The sequence below is a fragment of the Tyto alba genome, unplaced genomic scaffold, assembly GCF_018691265.1.
Source record: "Tyto alba isolate M040663 unplaced genomic scaffold, T.alba_DEE_v4.0 Super-Scaffold_6, whole genome shotgun sequence".
NCBI classification, from domain to species: Eukaryota; Metazoa; Chordata; class Aves; order Strigiformes; family Tytonidae; genus Tyto; species Tyto alba.
Genome location: NW_024881327.1, coordinates 11,655,701 through 11,673,685, shown reverse-complemented (window position 1 = coordinate 11,673,685; position 17,985 = coordinate 11,655,701). Strand labels below are relative to the sequence as shown.

Below are 17,985 nucleotides of genomic sequence, written 5' to 3'. Positions count from 1 at the left end.
CAACAAAGTCATTTACAACCCATTTTGAGCTACCATTTCCTTTAAAAATAAACGAAGGCACTACAGTGTATTTGTCAGAGTACTCCTGATGCAAACAGAGCAATGTTTGCTTAACTCAGCTGAGAATTTAAGCATAAGAGTTTATTGTAACTATTTCAAGTTAGATTTCCTTACCTCTTATACCTTTACCTGAGCTGAGCAGCCCATTCCTTTGTATGTGATGTATCTCAGTGGTTTCCCAGGCACAGGGAGAAACATTAACTACTGAATCTGCCTCATAATGTTGAGTAGACTTCAATGTGCACTTAATGGGGCTTCCCAAGGGAAAAAAGATGTGTGTGCTCTAGTATCATGGCACAACATTGCTCAATTTCAAGCAAATCTCATTGAGAGGTAGGAGTCTTGAAAACATTAAACTCCAAAAGAGGAATGAGATTCGGTGACTAGCTGATCACCTCCACTGATGAAACCACTGAGCAAGCACAGTCCTTAACCATTCTAGTAACAGGAATCAGCTCGTTAGTTAGCTGGTTATAAACTGTAGTACAACTCTTGCACAGATATACAAAATAAGGAGAAAAAAAAATAATCTATTTTTATGAAGTTGATCAGGTCTGAAGGAGTCTAGTATTTCCTGCACTGGAGGCATGTGCAGGAGAGATGCAAATTTTGCACCATCAAACTTCATTAACTCTACTTCCTCAGCTTTAATTCTGCATCATCACAAAGTCACTGATAACACAACCCAAGCTACTAATTGTTTTCGCACAGTAAGCAAAAACTTACTGGGGAAATGGGAAATTTTAAAAGGGATGCTCCTGTGAGTGTAACTTTGTCCATATTATGACACAAATTTGAGACAATGGTGCTGAAAACCCGAGTTCCCTCTTCCTTGTCTCAGCAGACAACTGGCAAGGTGATGGCTTTGCTTGCAGCCACATCACTGCTCTAAATACCTGGGTGGCCTCAAAGACCCCTTCCAAGAGTTGGGTCCTGTCTAAGGTCATTCTGTGTCCCAGGGCTTGATACCATGAAGACAAGTGAAAAAGTGACATAGGGCCACTTTTTCCTCATGTCTTAAACCTTAAAAAGTTGTAGATATCATCCCATCATTTATTATTCAAATTAATTAAAATGACAGGCCTGTGGCTTACACTGGTTTTACACCAAAACTGGTCTTTGACATATCTTTAGCATCTGTATTTTTGTGGTAACTAATCATTGTTCCATTAAGACATGTACTTGAAATGCAATATAAAGAAAGACCTGTTGATGACAAATTACATACTCACATATACAGGGATGTGCATATCAAAATGTATCACTGGCAGATGAGATGGATAAAACACAGTCTTATAAATAATGGTTTATAGTTCTAATCTAATCCTCTGAAAACCAATAACATTTTATTCTAAGTATTTTATGAAAATTGCATGGTATATAGGTAAGAACATCTGCTGATATCACAGTAATTTAAAGAAAAGGAAGCAGTAATAATAGCACTTTATAGTATACTAGATAACATGATAAGCCAAAGTTCACACACAATACTTTTTAAGAAATTAATTAACTGTACCTTGAAAAATAATGGCTCCTCGGGAAGAGGGCTAACAGGGAGCGAAGTGGTGCTACTAGCTGGACTCATGTCTGTACTCTGAAAGAAAAGCACACAGGAGTTTACATTTCCAATCAAGTTCTACGGACATCTTTTTACATTTTGGGGAAAAAAAATTACCTCAAAAACAACACAAAAAATCCAACAGAATTAGATTGACAAAGCAACTGCAATCTGTACTGTATTTACCTTTAATTAATAAAAGTATTTCACTAATGGGTAAGTGCATTTTCTGTATTTTAAATGAACTCCCCATTCAAAGACTGAAACGTAGGCCCAAATAAGAAAACATGCCATGCCTACAGAAGAGTAATACAAGAGGATAACTGAGAACACAAAAATTTATTCATACAGAGTAAGCTATGATATGCCATTTTTTAAAATTTATTTTTATTATTTTTTGGATGGCCCAATAGTAAAGCTAGAAGGAAAAATCAACAGGATAGCAATATATTGCAGGAAAGTATTTGGATCAAAGTTTAAAAAAAGATAATTTTCACATGATTCAATATATCTTACAAATAAGCACTAATACATGAAAAGAAACAGTGAGCAGCAAAGTTAATAAGGAAAATAAGTATGCTCCAACGGACCTATCCAGTCAAAATGCTTGAAAGACTGATCTAAAACTCCACTCTTTCTTAGGTAATATTTCAGAAACCTGTTGGTTAGCATGGTCATTACTTTTAGAGAAGTGACAGATATGAAAAGAAGTGTGAAAACTTAATAATTTGGAATGGTAATAATAATAGAAGAACAAAATCTGGATTTAAAAAACACATAAACAAAACCAAGATTGTTCTGGAGAAAACTAGAATATATGATGCTTCTTGGAAAGTAGGTCCTTAAGTGCTAAAAGGAAAAAATCCAACAACAACAATAAACCAGAAAAGATCTAATGGAGAATATAAAAAAAAAAAAAAAAACAAGTTTGCATGAGCTAGAAGTTCATTTCCTTTTCACACTATGGCATTGCAATATAGAATGATTTAATGAGTTCAAATTTTGCAACTAACTAATCAGATCTCTTGTTTCACATCACTATGAATCTATTATGACCCCTCTGATAAGCCCAAATTCTTCAAGTGAAGAATACCGCTTCTCCATGAAGTTCTAACAGTTCATTCATCAGAAGATTTTTATGCAGAGATACTGTATTTTATTCAACCAACTGGTACAGGATGAAAACTGAGATGAAATTTTGGGTATGAAATCCCTATATCAGATCTGAAATAAAGGGCACAGAGTTCAAAGTTAACAACTACTGAGAAAATCACTGAGTTTAATTAGATACATATCAGTTACACCATACCTGAGAGAAAAGACAATAGTTACTTCATAAATAAAAGGGATGCAGGTAAAGGAGAGGGCCATAGTAATTATTTCCTAAGAGAAAGAGAGAGATAGGTAGTTTATAACCCATGGAACACAAAGAAGTTGTTGAGGAATAAGGGAGATTATAATATGTCAGAAAAACATTATCTTGGTTGAATCCATCACTCTGGTATTCAGACACATTACAAATTTTAGCACAGAATCCTGCACTTGATCATCAAGGAAACTGGTTGATAATATTTACTAAAAGGAAGTGAAACATAGCCCTTTTAGATTAAACTCAAAGTTTAGACAAAACTGGAGACCTCCTCTGTGATAACATTCTGTCTCAAAAGCCAACAGTTCAGCTGAGGACAATTTGTCTTTTAATTTACACAGAATAGAAAAAAACTAAAAGGGGAAAAAAAAAATGGGTAGCTCCTTTCCAAACCAAACCAAGCACCCTAATTTGCAATTAGAAGTGTGCAGGAAGGCAATCCAATCTCTTAAGCATTGAAACAGCCTCATTATGAAAATTTGGAAAGCAGATTGGTACCTGTACGCCACACGAGCCGCAAGTTCTTCAGCGACAGCTGGAATCTAAGAAAGGCTCAACTGCCCTGAGGATGCCGAAGTTACTTTGACAAAACGTCTCAGGGCACATCCACACGATGGCCTAGGGAAAACATCCCCTCTTCTCTGATGCGTGGGACAGGAGCCAGCCCGGGTCTGGATGCCATGCTGACGTGGCACCGTGCCTGAACTCGAACGGCTGCTAAGAGGTGAGGTGTATTAGTAGGGGCACCAAGACTACCTAGCTTCTGGACTGCAAACGGTTTGAGTCTGGCCAGATAGGAGCACTGGCAGAAGAGCCGGTGTCTGGCTACACCTGTCCATGTATACACACCCTCAGTGGCCCCTCCAACAACTCCAGTAATTTTCCTCTCTAAGGAATGCAGAGCAGCTTCTCTGCCAGTGTAAATTAATTAAATCCAGTTGCGGTAACACAGTTTATTATAGCAGAATTGAGTGAGACAGTACCAAACAGGCTGTTTCTCAAGCTACTAAAAAAAAACCCTTCCAAACTAATCACTGCTTTGAGAGATGTTGACAGCTTGCCCTCATGAAGGGACATATTAACAATTTCAAACATCACACCTCCAACCTAAATTTACCATCCACAGGGTATTTGTCACAATCATACTTTGCAGGCTAAAGCTTCCCATATATAGATAAAAAAGAAACTATCACTGTGAGGAATTCACCCAACAAAGATTTTTCATTTGATGTTGCCTAAACCAATTTTGTTCTTATAAGAACAGTCACTCACTTTAAGTCTGGCTTAAAGTTGATAGATTTTAGTTATAAATTAGCCAGAAGATGCTACACCATTAGGCTATAATCATATCTTATAAGTCATAGTAGATATTAAACATAATTTGCCTCATAATTATATATATTAGGCAAAATTAGGTAAATTAGGACACCTTCTAAATTTGCAGCACTTCACTGTGCAACTGTCACATTTTAAAATGTATTTTTGATGCATAGCTGGGTTTTGTAGACTGAGCTTTTACCCTGTGTTGCTGGAAACCTATGACTGTTCTGGAGAGCAGAGAATTTTCTAAGTTTTAATATCCTAAACTCCATTTTTAAAATGTCTGAATACCAAGCAACTCGAGTAGTTCTCAGACAACAGTTTGGAAAATACCATCTAGCCCATGTCAAAAACAATCCTGTAAGCTTTTCTTTCAGTGCTTTTAGGACATTTTTAAATTTGGAGCAGGCTGTTAAAATTCAGCAAATGGACATTATTGGGATTTTGCTGGTAATTGTTCCCTGATTTCTCAAGTTTTCTTCTGATTTCTAGAGCTATTCAGCCTAAATATACATCATCCTCATCGTGCAACTGAACGGGCACCATGGAGGCACTGCTAGGCTGTGCTAATCATTTATCATCAGGAAGAAATGTTAAAAATCTGATTAACTATCAGGAAATCTCCTGATAATGAGGCAAAGGAAGAAAACAAGTCTAAGAGAACAAACTTTTCCCACTTCTATATCCTGTTTGGAGATCCCGGATCAGGATCCTGCTTGAGGACAGATTCCCATCATTTTAGCTAGATGAAAGAACAAGCAGCTCTTTCTAGAGCTGTTTTGAAGTAGTTACAGGCTTAGTTTTGTTTTGTTTTCTTCCACTTGTATGTAGCTGCCTCAAAACAGAATGTTTCATAAACCTACATACTAATGTAAATTGTCTAATGGCAGAATAGAGAATGTAGTCAGTGTTTTTCTAGCAATACAGAAAATCAAGTATATATAAAAGCACATTGTTAAAATCATGGTCCTTTGAAAACAAGTCATCTTCCAATCTTCAGCAACTGTTCTTTAAATGAAAACAGATTCTCCTCACCTCATAAATCGGGATTTTTCTCGCTACAAACCCTTGTCTTTAATCTGATCTTTTCTAAGACGAGGCCAATGTATCAACCTTCGTTAATTGTACCATAAAATACGGACCATCCACTGTATATCATCCACTGACAGAAGCCAATTTAATTTGCTACAACTGCTTTTCAACAAGGGTAAACACCATAATGATAGTTGGCAGACATTGACTTCTCTGGAGATCAGTATCGCAATGTATTGATCTAAGAAGTTAATACTGACAGAGAAAACCTTCAGTGGATATTAGAGTTAGAGATCGAATAAATCTTTATAATAACAGAAGAAAAGAAAAGACAATCTGTGTGCTTTATAGCTTTTTTCTAAGGAGTAGCAGGTGAGTGTTGAACTAACTTTCAGGGTGATAGTTTTAGTTATGCCAATAAGTATCATTTCATAATCTAGAGGTTGACTAGAAGTAGGAAGTTAAATAAGTGCCGTCAGCAAGCTCAGTAGTGACATTTTGATATACTGAAAGTAACCAAAGACCTGCAAATGGATGTATTAATGGGTCTGCATAACACCTTTATGAAATATTGTGCTTAAATATTATTATCTCCTTTTACCAATGAAAGTGAAAAAGAAGGGGAAGTGATTTGCTCAAAGCTGTGAAGGGCTGTTAAAAACAATGATAGAAAACAGTAACTCAAAGTCCAGGCACTCCAGTTGTTCATCCTGAGTGTGCAATGCACCCCTACACAACTTTGGAGTGCTGCAATTTCTGTTGTTTCTACATTATTTAATGCCATGAAGAGTTCTTCCTGATACATAAACTTCCTGTTAATAAAATTACTATAAACAATTGAGGCCAGGAAAAAAAAAAAATGTTATGATAAGCATAAACAGCAGACACATGAAATGAGCTTTCACCTCCTGCCAGGTTTGATTATTTTTCCCCAACATCTCCAATCTCACTCACTAAGAATGGAAGCACCTCCTTAAAATGTGTTTAGACCTATTTTCTAGCACCTTTGAATACAATCCAGGTGCTTACTTATAAACCTGTTTCATGTGTCTTTTATTAGTAGGCATAGTTAATTATTTTACTAATTACTATTATGTACAGTTATCAACCAAGACATTTAATTATTATTTTATGGTATTTGCGTGGTCCATTGCCTAGAGCTTGCTGCTCCCATAGCTAAGAAGTCTGTGTGAGTCTTGCATCTGACCTGAGTCTTCATAGCTCCCATTGCAGGGGCGAACCATAAATTACAGATGCTACTGCTTCTTGCCACCTCTTTTTATGCTAGTATACGTGAGGTGTGGATAGCCAAGTAAGTTTTTAGTGGTTCAGTTATCTCCTGATTCTCAACCAGCACTTGGTATAGGGGCGGACAGATTAGCCTCCATTCCTCTTACAATCTAAGCAGAGCTAATCACCTGAGCTGTGAAATGCCAGTGGGAAATTTCACCTCATTTAAGATAAGACACTGATCTGTCACTTCACAGCATTTGTGTATCTGGTACTGTTTATTTTAGAAGACTGAGTTCTCAGGAACTCTGAGCAAACACGTTAAATGTAATATTTTGCACAATAATTTTTTTCGGCAAGGAAGGATCAGGATGAAGGACATCTTGTTGACTGCTACTTGTTTCTACTTTGAAAAAAGGCTGGAAAGATGTTCTTTTAGCCTTTTCATTAGGCTATTTTGTTGCAGGGCTGCAGTATTTGAAATAGTTTAGAGCCAGATTATATTTTCACATCGTTTAATTTATATTTAATATATACTTAATTTACTCAAATATTTAAGTTTACTAAGCTAGCTATCTCCCCTCTCCTTATTTTAAATGCAAAAGTGTAAGAATACCTAAGTACCAGGCACAAATTACTATTATTATCTGCTTTTCAGTTTCTAAAAATAGCAATGTGAAAATACCTAACATATAAAACATCTAGAAGCTGGTGCAAGGAGAGCACTTTAATAAACATGTTTTTAAATTTGTAAACAAAGTAGAAAGCTGAACTAAGCCTCTAATTGAGCACATACAGAGGGAAAATAACAGTGTGCTTTTATAAGCTTATGTCACGTTTCTCATAATAGAAAATGACATATATATCACTATATAACTAACAGATTTACTTAATAGCAAGTATCCCGCCCTCTCTGCTCTTTATTTTCACCTTGATTTTTCATTGCTCATCTTTCCAGTTTGTCTTTATTCCCTGCTTTCCTTCACAAGACTCATCATAAACAGACACCAGATTCCTTGGTCAGACAACTTCCTGGCACACAGAGGTTAGATGAAGCGTCCGTTAATATGTAGGAGAAAACCACTTTTACCTTGCCAAACAGTAAATTCAACTCAAGTTAATCTCTAAACACCCCCTTCACTTCTATCTGCAAGCAGAATGTAATTTCAAAAGTAATTTGGACAGTGACTTCGGGGTTAACATCTCTTCGTGAAGAGTACCTCAGGATCATCAGTGACTGTCACTGTGTGAGCTGGGACTGCTACTATGACACATTATATTAAATGCAACACCAGTCACATTTTTATCTTAATGAAAACCAGGGGGTTGCTTTCACAGACGCAAACGCTTTGTTGACAACACAGTGGAGAACTGATTTCCTTGAGCAAAACTCTACTCCCTCTTCAGTTTCCATTGTTTCTTTCATACTTCATTGACTATACTACCCAGCCTTGACATTTTGTTATTGTATATTCTTCCCTAATATCGTATAACATCAGCTTTTTCTGCTCTTTCAGCAGTCAACTGAGAGAACCAAGTACTCTCCTGGGATTTTAATCTGCGGGCTGCCTATTTCAATTGCTTTTCTTTCCTTGTAGGAGATCTTTCAGGTTCAGATATACATATTTTTTTGCTCAAAATGCATTCAGTTTTGTAGCAAATATGACGGTTGTCTCATATAGTAGGTTCAGTGATGTTTTTTATTACTCCAGTCACAAAGATTTTCTTTCTCCAAAGCCTGCACTGCAGCACCAAGAGTAACTAAACTGATACTCCATACTACAGCCTGAATCTGGAAGAAAATGTCTGCATCCACTCAAAGAAGAGGATCAGCAAAGTATCTCTGGGCACTCTCAGACACCTACATCTTCCCTGCATACAGATCCATCATTTTTCTGCCCTTCCAAATAAAACACTTAAAAAATAAGTAAACAATTAACTAAACCAAGAAGGATAAAATCTGATAACAGAATTGTCTCCTTTCCATGCCTTACACATTCATTCCTGTTCTGCATCATTGCGCATCACAACATACTGGCACCACAATATAAGCTGGAGTTAAAAAGGATCAGATATTAATACAAACAACTGATGCACTTACAATTACATTAGAGGATAAAAACATAAGCAGGATATACATTTATATGCTTCTGGATTTGTGGAAATAACTGTCTTGATGGGTTAGGAAAAAAGTGCTCCTGAAAACAGGTTGTTCTGCAAGTTCCTCTGAAGTACCTGCAGATGGCCACTGTTGAAGCCAGACATGGATTTAGGTGCCAATTTCCGCAAAACAGTTCTTATGCTCACAAACTCATACAATTAACTGTTCTCCATGAAGCTCTGAAAGATGTTAATGATCTCCTTATAGCCTGTGTAACTTCTTTTTTAGTCTACAAGAGAAAGACACAATTCCTTCGAGACAAAAATTAATTTGCACTTTCTATTAATTAATATTTTTCTTTAAGGTACACATTTTCTCATACACTAAACTCATGCTCAAAAAAACTACACATGCTTTAATGTTCAGTACAACCCTTGGCCCATAAGTACATAGGGATATAGGTGATATATCCTGCAACACTGTTGTCAGTTTTCTGATTATAGCTTCCCTGCCACATATTGTTTTCACCTGAATGAGGACAATGTCTCATATCATTAATAAAACCTGTTTTTAAAATCTGAACATAATGAAGACAGCCCGATTTTCATTAATAATTCACTGCTCAATTGTCCAATTGTTTTCTACCTTTATTTTACTATCTAAGCATCAAGAACAACATTGCCAGATTTTCACACTGCCGTTTTAATATGAGGCTATGTTTTATTTTTCTGTGTTTCTCGAAGAAATTCAGATGCCTTCAATTGCGATGCATTGAACTGAGGTTTTAACAACCCACTTTGCACTTTCTAAATGTTGTGACTGCAATTATTCTCACTTCTTCATCAGTTCTCAGAGTGTTTTTTACAATTTCAGTATGGAACCGCTTCTGACAGGGTATTTTAACTTATTTAGATGTAGAGTCTTTATTCTCAAAACTTTCCTGAATTCCCCAATAACAGCTTAAAGGAAACATTTTAAACATCTGTATGTGTCTGCTGCTAAATCAAGGGAGACAGATTTTTTTTTTTTTCCCCACTGCAAGAAAATAAGCAAGTGACATTTAGCAATTTGAAATACGCTCTTCCTGGCTGCAGCACTTCTGTATGATATTGTTAGAAATAGAAGGTAAACATTTAGTAAGTTGTGCCATGTTATTTGCTTCGTAGTGTTTTTAATAGTAACGTTCTTTAATGCTTTTAGCAAGTTGAATCCCTTTGTGTAATATAAGGCAGTGTTTGAGCTCCTGAAATGTAGCAATTCTGATTACCATAGACACACTATCAAAGCATGCCAAGCCTGCTTTTTGGTTTAGCAAGTAGGTTCCAAAGTGCAGAACAAATATTCCTTGATTTTGCAAATGTGTGGTACGCTGACTTTCTACCTTCAGACAGCAGCTTTCAATCTTAAGGGAAAAATTAAGAAGGGTAAGGCACAACGGGAACTTCAACTCCCACCCTGGGAGAGGGTTCAACAGAAACTACTGCAACTGCAGCAAGCTCTCCACAGTCTTGCTAGCTCTACTTGTTCTTCTTCCCTCCTCTAGTCTAATACTTTTCTTCCCACCAGCTCAAATCAAGATCCGTCAAAATTGTCTGCTCTTTCTTACCTCTTAGGATACTTGTACAGCATCTTCTACTCATTGTACTTCCCACCCCTGCACCCATCCCATCACCAACACCGCTCCTGTTGTGCCGTCCATCTGAACCTGAAAGTCTTCCCACCTTCCTTACCTTCCTCCCTTCCACTGGTCAACTCCCACCCATCCCCTTCAGCCCATATATATATATAAATTGATATATAAAAATACACACACAAAAATGACTGAAGGAATCTCTTTAAGCAGTTGCTGTGATGGAGCAGCCATAAAATTGGTTTTCTATTGAAAAGACACACAGTGAAGCTGTATGTCTGAAAAATTTGTCGGGTTTCGCTACAGTGAACCTCCATTTTGACACAGCTCCTCAGTTCCAAGCTCTGTACAGCCTGGGGAGGCCAAAATGCATTGCTTAAGAAACTGATGGAACTTGCAAAGGAATGGAGGAGTTAAAAGTTGCTTGTACTAGTACTTAGGCATTGTATTATCATTATTTTTAGAGCCCTCAGCTGAGCATTTTGTTTTCATTTTTGTGTTTTGCAACGGAATTATATATTAAACTTGCTGAGACGTCTGAATAGCATTTTATAAAGCCATTAGCAATAAAAAATTCATTTTTCATTTATATTGTGTCCAGGAATACAAACGAATATAATTTCTTCCTACCCTTCAACATTAATATGGAAACCAGGGAGAAAAATTGAACACACCTTTCACATTCATTTAACTACAATAAAATATAAAGATTTTTTCAAATGAAAAATACTTAAAAAAATAAATACCATCTGTTTTCTTTGGAAGCATTGTTACATGCATCTCCATTATTGAATTTATATATTTATTTATTTTCTACTTCGGTAATTCTACAAAGCAGGGTTAAGGTACTCGTTCAATCACCATGTGATAAATCAGTATTCCTTGAAATAGCTTTGCTAGAACTATTACAAAAATAAACTAGTAAGAGTCAAAGCAAATGAGGGAACATGTCAGCAAACTCTGAGGCTCATGCTACAGGTTAGAAGTTTATCCATATTCATGTTATGCCACGAAGCAGCTGGCACCCTGGTTTATCTGATGGCACTCTCTCTACATGGCTCCACTGAGTTTCTTTTATCTGCTTTTTTCCCCTTCCCCTTGCATCCACCACTACAATTTTAGCTCTCAACAGCTGCCACAGCTTAAGAGGATCTCTGTAGGCTCGGTTATGGTAAAAAAGAAGTTTTTCTTGGCATCTTTGTTGCATCCTTTGCTGCGCAGCACCACAGAGGTGATGGCAGGTGCTGACACCGCTTGGCTGCTGCAGGGAGGCCGTGTGGCTGTCACTGCCCCAGCTGCCTCCAGAGGTAAACTGCTGCAAAGAGAACTCTGTGTGACTACCTTGTCCTCGGCATGAGCTCTCAGCTGAGTTACAAGCAGAAGGTAGCTCCCCAACTCCTTCCTAAAACTCCCAAGAGCTCCAAGAGAAACTGGTATCATAGGATCTGCAGGCAGCAGAAACGCTCTGGGTTTAAGTGATGTGCATCAGCAGAGCTGGGCTGAAAACCCTGGCTCACACCATTCCTTTTGTACCCTGGCTCTTCTGCTATTGCTGCCCCCAACCTCTCAGGGGTGCGAAGTTCAATATAAAAATTTCATCAGTCTGTTTTTTCATGCTCCTTAAAGTTGGGACAATTTTCTACTTGTCTGCATCAGATACTGCATACGAAGGACAATCTTGGAAAGAATGTTGCTCTGAGAATAGAGACAAGTGTCTCTTGGCAAAGAGTTCGCACTGGAATACAGGAAATACAAGAAACATTTAGCACATACACTGCAGATGCAAAAACATACTTGTGGAACTCTGCATTTTCAACAGAAGAAATCAATATTGAGGGAATGCTAAAATCAATATTGCCCATGACTCTATTTTATGATACCTTTCAATTAATGGCCACATACCTTTTTTTTTTGACATAAGTTCTGCTTCAATCAGAGTACATGATGATGGCTTTTAAAAACTTCTCAATATTTTTTTTTTTTTTTTAACATACAACACTCATATTGCAACACTGGGATGTTGCAAAGGGTCTGGAAGCTGTCCACATACGATCAGAAGAAACTTCTGCTGTCAGGTTTCAATCCTTTCTAGGCTAATGGTTCCATTTCTTTCACTCAGTTATGCTTGTCCTTCAGTAGTATAAAGTCATTGGTTCCTGTATTAGAAGGATTATGGATAGGTGCCCAGGAGCAGTTTTAACCCTTGTCATAGCCAGAGACAAAGAGTTCAGTACCAGGAATTCTGGCAAATCTTACATTAAACAAAACCATATTAATACACTTTTTCAAAATAAGGAGAATTTGCATCTTTTACTGATGGCTCTTAAATACAATATTTTAAGAGTGAATACAAATGGTTTGTACATCACTTTTCCTTTGTTTCCTGCAAAGAAGTTAGAGAGTATCTTATCTAGTAAGCAGGAAAAAAATGCTATTCTGTAGCTTTTTAACATGTAAAAACCCAACAGAAAATCTTCTTCATTTAAGTACGGTTTTCTTGAAGGAGAACAAGGATTTTCATAGGAATCTTGCTGAATGCTTTCTATAGGTTATTATAGGCAGGTACCTAAACTTAAATTTAAGTAATAATACTGTGGTTAGGAAAGCTACTTGAAGGTATATATTTTTCAGAGGATTTCTATAACATCACACAAACTAGAAAACAATGAATACTATTATTTCCATCTCCTTACCACAAGCTTCCTAAAACAAAAAAACTTTACTTTTAAAACGTCACTAGTAAATGCTTATGTTGGGAGCATGTGAAAACCAAGCCTAGTGGCCTGAAAGTCAGACTATGCTATCTTAGAGAATAAGATGTCTAGCATCCCAAAACCAGGAATTGAAACCATCCAGGGTGGAAATCTTAAAGATTTTGTGGGAAATGACTATGTCATTCTTGATGGACTGTGATCCAGCTGTGCCAGAATGGAGCCATTCCACCAAATGCAAACTGAGTCTAGGTCAGATACCTATATTAAGTAGATGTAGTAAAAGTAAGAAAAAAATCATAAACCTTAACTTTACTATTTATATTGTTAAACTGTTTTCAGGGGAATCTTGTGCAGCTTGAGATATAACCAAGTAGAAGGAAACTGCCCTTCAGCAATTGCCAGAGCCTCAGAAGACATCTCTCTTCCCATAGACAACAAAACTGGATTCCAAATTCCTACAAATACATATCTAATGTCCTGTGTTCACATGCATTCCTAATTTATCCTAAACATCAGAAAACAAAAAATGCACAATATTTCCAAGCATTATATGAACAAGTAAATAGTCTCAATTTATTTTCAAAACATGCTCATTCCAATGAGAAGCAAAAGTAATGAACGTTTTGAAACAATTTTAGTGAGAAAAGGGAGTTTTTCCTTGAAGATAGGATTTCATAGCATTCCAAATCCTCAAGAAGACAAGTATGGGCCTTCAGCAGATTTATACAGCAGTGACTTATACCCAACAGTCACAGATTCAAGTGACTAATGTTCCTGTTTTGCAATCCATTTCAAGCAGATGAAGGGTACTGCCTGCATGGAGCATCATGTATAATTGGGCCCTGAAGTAGTGAATCACAATTAATAAAGTTCAATTTATGAAATCAACACCAATGGAAAAAGACAAGGAAAAATTAAGCAGGGAAAAAATGTAAAAATGCATGAACATCAAAATAGCCTTGATAACTTTATTTTCTATTTTGAGCAGTACGATCTCTTCTGCAGTCTCATTTGAATAGATTTATAATTAGAGCTGATTAAGGGTTTATAGCAGAAAATTAATACAAATTTAAATTCTCATGATCATTAAAATACTTTTCAAGAGAAACGTCTTTCTTCTGCTTATTCTCATTTATATCTGTGCCTTGGGTACACAAATTTAACGTTTACCTTACAGCATTTGTCTAAGCAAGGCTAAATTAACCTGTGAGCCAAAGTCATCCAGTTTCTCCAGGATTAAAGTATTTTCCCCGCTATGGACTGTCCAGGCAGGGAGCTCCTGCACAGTTAGTTAGGACATGAACATAACAGTGAATAATCTGTTCTGGTCTAACTTCCCACATGAAAACTCTTCACACAATTGCCAGTGTGAAAGATAACTAAACTCTATTTTAAAACTGGAAGAAACCCATTGCTCTGCAAATGAAAACTGTAACTATGTAGTAAGTGCCTTTTCTGGATAAATCCCTTTTTTTTTCCTCACACTTTACATTTATAAAGCAAAATAGGGAAACTGGAGATTTGAAAAGGTCAAAGCCTTCTGTACATCATCATGCAATTCTCCAGCTAAGAGTACTGTACTCTTAACAACTCAGCTTAAAGTCTGCTGAGTGATTATTATCAGAATAATTTCTAAAAATAGCATCAATTGCTAGATGCTGGGAGGAAAGAACGGTGTGTGATTGCTGAAAAACAAGCCTGAGAAAAAGAGCCTATGTCTTTTGTGCTTATTTTGACATGAGCCTTTAAGCATTTGACTTACTGAATTTCAGCTACCTACACAAAGATAGTGCAGTCATTTGAGATATTATGCTTAAAGGAAATGTTCCTTATTTTTATATGTTTTACGAAATATGGAGTCTCTGTTTTCTTTATCCTAAGCAGACTAAAGAAAAAAATTTAACAGTATGTCAAGCAATAAAATATGATACTGTGTTGCTATAGGAATCTGAGAAATTGAGGACAAAAGTCACATCTCTCAGATTTCAATCGTATATTAACTATTAAAGAGTAATTTGCATAAAATATGGTATTATTTTTCAAGCATGAAAAAGTCACAGATGGAATCTGAAATATATCACAGCAAAAAAAAAAAATGCCCTACAACTCGATCTAGAGCTAGAATAAATTGTTGATTAATAACACTAACTCCAGAGGTCTATTTTTTGTTTATTCTTTACAAAGAATTCTTTATGAAGAATGGGTGGGAGTGGGCTTCTAATGTTGCATGATTGTCTTGCAAAAACAAATGACTTTTCAGATGTGTTCTTGAAAGCCACCAGACAAGAACAGATACATTTTGTTTCTGGTTGCCAGGGGATACAGAAGACCATTTTCACATAGTGAATCATCACTGCATTTAAAAAATGGTGTTAGCAGGAATTTCTATCATCGATGTGTGGATGAGTCTTTCTGTCATCTCCAGTGATCCTGCAGTGATCTATAGTCCTGACGTAGGATGAAATACTTAGTTTTTAAATTTTCAATAACTATCTATCCCTGTGGCATTTACAAAGTACATATTGCCACTAATATATAGCAAAACTCAGAAGCATGATTACACAGGGGCTGAAACACTTCTCCGGATCAACAATATATAGGTAGTTCACTATCTATTCAATTCTGTAATGATTTATACATTCAGAGTAAGATTTGGTATGACTAAAGCCTTGTATGACAGGGTTTTCACCCAGTCAAGTGACAGCTGAAGACTTTACAGACAATGGGGAAACAACAATTGTATCTGATAACTTACTCTACTGTAGTGGTTTCAGTCAGCATTCTGACGCGTGGTTTTTGTGCAAATCCACTTGTATGACACAAATGGAAACTTCCATAAGAAACACCAGTTGTAGTTAATTTTCATCAAGCAACACAAACTTAAGGAGGGAAGGGAAGCCTTCAAAAGATAATTTCTCTGACATGAGAAGAACTATGTTATACAGAAGCAAAAATTTGCATCTTACTAAAGGACTGTCTGAACAAAAGACAGTTCCTGAAAAAAGTCTCAGTGATATACCAACAACAACAGTTTTGGCATCTGATTTCCATTAATAATTCTGTAGATTTTGTATATTTTATTTTAAGAAAGATGAATTAATATATTTTTATATGTAAACATTAACAAGACAGTCTTTACTATGGCCTCAGTTCAGCTGATGCCTGCTGCGATTATGTGTTCCTGAAATGAAAAATCACTCAGAAGAACTAAGTCATTTTACTGGAACATTTTTGTAAGAGCATAAAAAATCAGGAAGCCAAATAAAATAGCATCCTAATAGTGTAATTGATTCCAGAAGAAACTACAGCAGTGTACATAATTAATTTCTGAGGTACACTGAAAGGTATAGTTAGGCTGGACTGATATCTGGGCAATAAACAACATTATATGTGACTATACAGAGTGTTTATCTCTGGACCCGCTCAGATTTAGTTTGAACAAAACAAAACATGTCTGGAGAAGATTATGAAAGTTCTGAGTTAACCTTTTACCTGACAGATTAATATAGTCAGATAAGATAGTCCAGTGAGGTGTGAACGAAGAAGAAAAGGACACAAAAGTGATTGATGGCATCCAACAGTACGCTGGTGAGAGAGCCAGAGTATTCATTCTGTACTGAAGAAGCCACTAAAGAGTTGGAAGCAAAAGAGCCAAATATCCACTCATGCCAAAAAGGACAAGACCTGAAGAAGAATGTCTCAACATACATGGCTGGCAGGTCTAAAATAAGGGGAATGGAGTATTGATTATAAGTTTGGACTAGGAAGTAGTCACAAGAAATTGAAGGTTTTTGAGTGAAGGATATGAAGGATGGCCTTAAGGAAGAGTAGGACAATTGGAGAAACAGAAGTCTAAGAGGACTCTCAGTAAATCAAAAGAAGTCACTGAAGTGGTCCTGAGGTTGTCTTCAGTTAAGACAGAAGACATTAAAGGAGAAGTAGGAGGAAGTATTTACATTAGGTTTCCTATTGAAAGCTAACTGAAATACAGGGGGCTGGCTGGGACAAGTGGGGAGACTAGAGAATAACAACAAGAGAGGATCTTAATATAGGCTGAACAAAGAGAAGGATAGAAGCATCAAAAGAAAGGAATTCTTTGGAAGAGGGAGGTAGAAGAAGGTAGTGCACAATTTGTTCTCTCTGAAGGGGAAAAAAAAAAAAAAAACCAAAACAGTAAGAAATAAAGCACACCACTCTCACTATTATTTGGTTTGTTCCAGGGATGGACTTCCACACTTTCACAATGTGTTACACAACCTAGCACTGTGTGCTACACAAACTACAATCCGAGGCCAAATCTGAGGTATTGATGTGCTTTAGAGTGCAAAACAAAAAAGCACAACTATTATGTAAAAAACCTCCTTGATGTCTTGCAATATACTACTAAACTTATACTAGACAAGTTTCCACATTTCATTTACATTGTTTTGTTCTAACAGCTGAACAGAAACCTGTGAACTGAAAATCTTACAGATGCTGAAAGATTTCAATTTGTCTCATTGATTTGGCAGGTACACAATTAAAGTTACTCACATGTCTGCACTTAATTGTTTCCAAGATTAGGCCTCCGGGTACACACAAGGCAGCTTGTAATGACACCTAAAGGCAGCCTGCCTAATGTTTTTCATTATAAAGAATTCCTGTGACCTTTTCTTCAAAGCTTTCATGCACACCCTCTTCTCTGCGGGTCTTTCATATTTAGTGCAGAAAACAGCCTTGAACTGAAGAAGTGACTTTTGTCTCAAGAAATCTTGCTGAGGTATAAACCACTTTAAAGTACAATTTCTCTACACTTTTTCACATTCCTTGGGAAAATGCTGGCAGTCTACCTAAAACAGTAACCCATCAAAGCAAAAATGATACAGCTTAAACCATTGCACTACTAAAGTACTGTTGGGTGGTACTAAATCCTCAAGGGAATAGCTGTGAGCTGACAGTGAGAAGAAACCGTCTGTTTGCTATATGACACAA

General features: G+C 36.6%; 1 protein-coding gene across 3 annotated transcripts in view; it reads right to left on the bottom strand.

Moving 5' to 3' along the window:
- The window catches only part of CCSER1 (coiled-coil serine rich protein 1), a 452,482-nt gene that overhangs the window by 113,144 nt on the left and 321,353 nt on the right, over positions 1–17,985 (bottom strand). For all 3 annotated transcript variants that reach the window (XM_042808390.1, XM_042808391.1, XM_042808392.1), the window contains one exon: positions 1,577–1,654. In XM_042808390.1, the coding sequence (XP_042664324.1) occupies positions 1,577–1,654 (78 nt within the window). The remainder of the gene's footprint in view (positions 1–1,576; positions 1,655–17,985) is intronic.